Raw genomic sequence first — 5,192 nt, 5'->3', positions numbered from 1 at the left:
TTAAAGTATTTAGTATCTGGTCTTCCATTTTACTATGAACATGTTTCATAAACTTTGCAAATGTTGACTGTTCCGGAAGGCAGAATGAAGTGGGTATTTGGGCCAGTTTCTGAGCTCTTGAAAAATCACAGAGCTGCTCAGGCTGGTCCATATTTCAGTATCCTTTTTATTGTAATATTCTCATATTTTTCCAGAAAGCAGAAAACACACACAAGTAGGGCCTCCCATGCAGAAGGAACTGTAATTTGGCATGGTGCACTAACACTTCTCTTGACTTGGGTGTTGTAGGCCAGTTCCTCCCATAGCTTAGACATTTTCTCTGCTTTCTGCAGCTGGTGTTACATTGTCCAAACTACAAAATTACAAAATCTCCTCTGCAAAGAATTCTGGGTCAGAGCCTGCTCCCCAGGGAGGATCTGAACATGCTACCTGCTCTAGCAGCATGTGCTTGAACAAAATAATAAAGAAACAATTCTAAAAGGAACGTAAGCCATGCTGGCAATTCAGAGTGAAGTAGCAACAAGAACACCACTCAGTGATTTAAAATCTAAGCTTTGCTTACTGAGGGAGATTATTTAGTGGGTGGCTGGCAATTTCTAGCTGTGAAACACAAACCCACACATACAAATAATCCAACTGAAAACTCTATTTGTGTCTGTGAGGGGTACCAGGGGCAACAAGTCTGTATTGAGCAGGGTTTCTGCAGCAAGGCTGCCAGGCTGCCATGTGCAGGAGCTGCCTCACAGCTACTTGCAGCCAACTTTGATATGGATGTGAATGCCCAGGATGCTTCAGAAACCTCAGCCTGTCAAAACCAGTCAGAAGATCCCCAACAGAAAATATGACACCCCTGCTCAAGCAGATTTAAGGAAGAGCAACACCCAGAGCAGGGACTGCGAGGGACTGAGGGACTGTGATTTGTGGAAAACCCACATCAGAGTGGAAGAAAATGAGCCAAATGCATGGATTGGCAGAGAGAAACCACTGCATTCCAGCCTCAGCCTCCTGCATTGCCCACCACATCCTTGAAGGGGCAGGGAAAGATTGAGTGTAATGCATGGGAAAAACAAGGTAAGTTGGGACCAAGGTCTCAGGCTTCTTGGGAGTGGTATTGAACTGAAATCGACTTGGGAGGAAAAGGGGGGGAAAAGTGTTTACCTAAATATTTGTTTAATTGTTTCATTTTTCTTTTTTTTTTTTTTTCCTCAAAGGCTGAGTCAGTAATCAAAAATTTGCTCTAGCTGGTGATAAATTAAATTAAATTCTCCAAGTCAAGACTGCTTTTGCCATGACAAGTGCCCTTACTCCACCTGGTAAAACTGTCCAAGAGCAACCTGTTGGTACAGCTTGTACATGTACCAGTTCCAACTCAAGTTTAACCTTCTGTGTGATGGGGTTCATGTCCTCAGCAACAATTGTTTTAGTGCCTAATGGAGGTGGCCAGAAAGTCACCAAATTCATCATTTTCAGGTCAGGCAAGGCTGCTTTAGATTTCTCCACATGTTAATTAATGGTCACTTCTGATATCACTAATATGTTACAGTGATGTTTACCAGTTCCTCTGTGTTTCTTTTTGATCTGCACCTGAATTATTGGGAAAGCAAGGCTGTAGTTCAGAGCCTTGGGTGAGCTTTCCCCCCACAGCTGTTTCTGCTTTCCTTGTTTTCCCTAAGACTTACCAGATTCAGAACTCATTTTGTCTGAGTGATAGTTCTGGGCAAGTTGCATCACATGACAAGCCTAACTTCCATTTCCAAAGGATCTCAAAGCAATCTACAGAGATTGATACTAAAATGATCCTCCTGGTAATGGAAAGGCAGCTGTTCTTCAAGCTGTAGAAAACAATCACAGACCAGCTACCTACAGGGTAGAAAAAGCATTAAAACCTCAGGGCTCTGAAGCAGAAGAAGGGGAATCCTGTCTGCTGGAACTGGATCAATACTTGCAGAAAACCTGAAGATAATTCATTCATGAGCATAGTTTGAAAGTAATATTCTGTTTCCAAATGGCATGATTTTGATTGGAAAAAATGAAAGAGCCATGCATAATGTGGGAGTTTTGAAAGCAGTAAAAATTAAAGACTAATTTACATAAGGAAATAGCAGGAAAAAATATATAGGGTGGCTACAATTTGGTGATTGTGTGTTTTCTGTGGATTTTTGTATTGCCTCTTTAAAAGTACAGAAAAAGAGATGGGCTGAACTAGTCTAACTTAGTGTGAGACAGAAAACCCCCGGTTATTCTGGTTTTCCACTTTCAATAACTACCATAAGCTTTTTCTATTAAGAACTCATGCCTTAGTCAAAGGACTCAAATAACCACTGCTTATGTAAGATATTTATTTGTCTGCCTGGTGGGGTGTAGGAGCTGTGAATCTCCAAAGTGTGGAACATAGATTAAAACGTCATCAGATGGGACAGATTCAATAATATTAGTGCAGACCACAACATTAAGTAGGATTCACTGCTATGAAATTTACACAAAAGCTTGTCAATCCTGTCAATTCTGTGAAAGTATTTACAGTGTAAAGGAGAATAACCATATCCTTCCAGCTGGATTACAATGCCAAAGGAACTAAAACATTTCTCTGGAGCAAGAAATACCAAGAGCCTTTAAAGCTTAGGAAAGAGCATCAAAGGAGCCTTAAGAATTTACACTAGAAAAAAAAAAATATTAGCTGCTTGTTTCTGCTTTCACTGGCATTACAGAAAAGCTTCAGGTTGGGTTTTATCAGAGCATGCTCTGCATCTAAAATCTGAGACAAGATTCTGCTCTAGGCTACATTCCTGGCACTGAGATTGGAGGAGCTGCACAGTAACATCTTGCCTAGTCAGTAAGCACCAGCTTAAAATCTCTCTCCTTCTCTGGCATCAAAACAAGTAATTTGATAAAATCAGGTTTCCTTCAAGAATTTTTTTTTTCCTGGAGAATGTAACACTAATCAAATGCACTTCATCAAAATACTTGGGAACTTGAAAGAAAAAACAAACAACAAACAGAACAACAAAATTAATTAGCAGTCTGACTCACTCACATGCTTTATTTGATGTCAACTGACAAGACTTTGGTCCAGAAGTAATGAAAAAAAAAATTAAAGGAATTTACATTAATTGAAAATATCAAAATGTACGTCTGCAGAAACATTACATTTAATTGGAAGTTTATTTCAAACATATTACTTGCTGCTAGTTAATTACTGTTGCAAAGCATATTTTAAAGGTTCAAAGTGCATAGAACTGCCAGATCTGGCAGCATCTGCTCCTGTAGGAAGTTGATAATACAGGATTTTTTTACACACATGATATTTTCTTCTGCTTTCCTTAGCTATTCTTAGAAGTTCTCAGCAGAAAATCAGCTGAAAGTTCCACCCCAAACCTCAATAGTGGAATTAATGAATATTTCACCCCTCTAATACCCAAAATACAAAATGTTGACAATACAAAGGAAGTCAGATCACAGTAAAAAATTCCCTTCTTCCTCTGTGATTAATATTACTAAACAAAATAGACTAGAGATACAAAATATTTTAAAAGTGCTAATTATCTAAACTTGTTTTTTCTGCAGGCTTTTTTTCCCAACACTGTGTACACAGCAGAATTGCTTTCAAGTTGTATAAAATACCATAAGGAAAAGGTTAGCCATTTAACACCCTGAAGGCAGCATAGAACAGAAAGCTAACAGGGTTTTCACCAGGACAAAAAGCAAGGCATATATATTTAATATTATACTTCTGTTTTTCTGATTAGCAGCTCAGCAGTGTAGAGTGCCTTTAAAAGAAAGCTGTGCTGTAATTTTTTTTTTCTTAAAATGTGTACACACTGGTTTCATTCCATAGCCCAAATAATTTCCCACATTTCCAGTGATGTCAGTATAGTTTGTAAATCTAATAGTTGATTATCGAAAAGTCACAAACTTGCAGAAGTAACACAATCCTATTTCTTTCATGCCTCAGACTCTATAGAGAGAATGGGACAAAAATTCCATGTGCAGAGAAAAGACTTGTATATTCATGAGGAGCTATCATACATATTAAACAGGAGACTGCTCCTCAGAGGCTGAAACAACACCCCAGGTGAGAGGAATTTAAAAGCCAAGGATCCTGCCTGGTTTGCTTTTCATTCTGCTAGGAAGAAATACAGAAAACAACAGAATTTACTGAAGTATTTGGAGCACCACTCCTGTTTTTCTTACATGCTCTGTTGGGTTTTGTAATTCAAAGTTAATGGCTCTTATATAAAACTAAAGAACACAAACAAGTAACTTTTCAAATTGCTTCTGAACAGGTAACAATTTTAAAATAACTAAGGTATGATGAGAATTAAACATTCTTTAAGATGCCTATGAAGAATGCAGGAAAATAATAAGCTACTATTGCATAACATTAATTAACCTTACATTTTTTAATACTAGAGGAGTAATAAGATGGCTTTTTCAGAAAAATTCTTTAGGCAACAACTATTTTGTCATCTCAGATGTCCTGGGTGTTACATTAGTATCTCAATGTTATTGGTAAAAAACATCTTTATTTCTGTAACAAACATACTTCTTCCAGCTAATTTTAATAAAATATTTTGTGACTGCTTAGGGCAATAAACCTGAAAACATAATCACCAGTATTTTAAGAGATACTGTCGTAAAATACCACCAGATTGTCCCTAAAAAGTCATCACAGTCATCCTGTCATGTAGTCAAGGTGTTGTTGCACAGCACAGGACATTTTTGATTGTGGCCTACTTGTCACAAAAATTGGAACTATATTTATCTGTCTGCTGAATCCCATGGGAAGAAGTGCTGGATGAGGAGTCTGGCAGGAATTCTTTAGACTTGTTATTTAGGGAGAGACCTGTTCTGGAGGAAACTCTGAACAGGGGGCAAACAGACCCCCACTCAGGGATAGTGCAGGGCACTTGAACCATGGCCAAGATGAGTCTTAGGACAAAGGGACTGGAAGATTAAGAGCTGCAATCATTTGGCTACAGAAAAAAGTAAATTTGTCACTTCTTAATCCCTTGGGGTAGGAAACTCTTCAGTGGCTGTGGCTGTACTTCTGCTGCAGTGTTATTGCAAAGTATTTCACCCCCTGCTCTCCTGACTCTGTTCCTGCCACCAGCTTCCTTCTGCTTTTTATAAATCAACAAATGGACTAAGCAATAATACTGGGCAGGAAACAGAAAAAGTGACTAGGGAAGGAA

General features: G+C 38.4%; 1 protein-coding gene across 1 annotated transcript in view; it reads left to right on the top strand.

The window, feature by feature from the left end:
* The first annotated feature begins 705 nt into the window (after nt 1–705).
* SYCE3 (synaptonemal complex central element protein 3) overlaps nt 706–5,192 on the top strand; it is a 36,403-nt gene continuing 31,916 nt past the window's right edge. The window contains exon 1 of the mRNA XM_021539196.4: nt 706–1,071. Coding sequence (XP_021394871.1) covers nt 1,054–1,071 — 18 coding nt within the window. The 5' untranslated portion in view covers nt 706–1,053. The remainder of the gene's footprint in view (nt 1,072–5,192) is intronic.

This window comes from Lonchura striata, chromosome 1A (assembly GCF_050655825.1).
Source record: "Lonchura striata isolate lonStrDom1 chromosome 1A, ASM5065582v1, whole genome shotgun sequence".
Classification (NCBI taxonomy): Eukaryota; Metazoa; Chordata; class Aves; order Passeriformes; family Estrildidae; genus Lonchura; species Lonchura striata.
The sequence above is the reverse complement of the archived record's forward strand: the minus strand, read 5'-3'. Positions and strand labels throughout refer to the sequence as shown.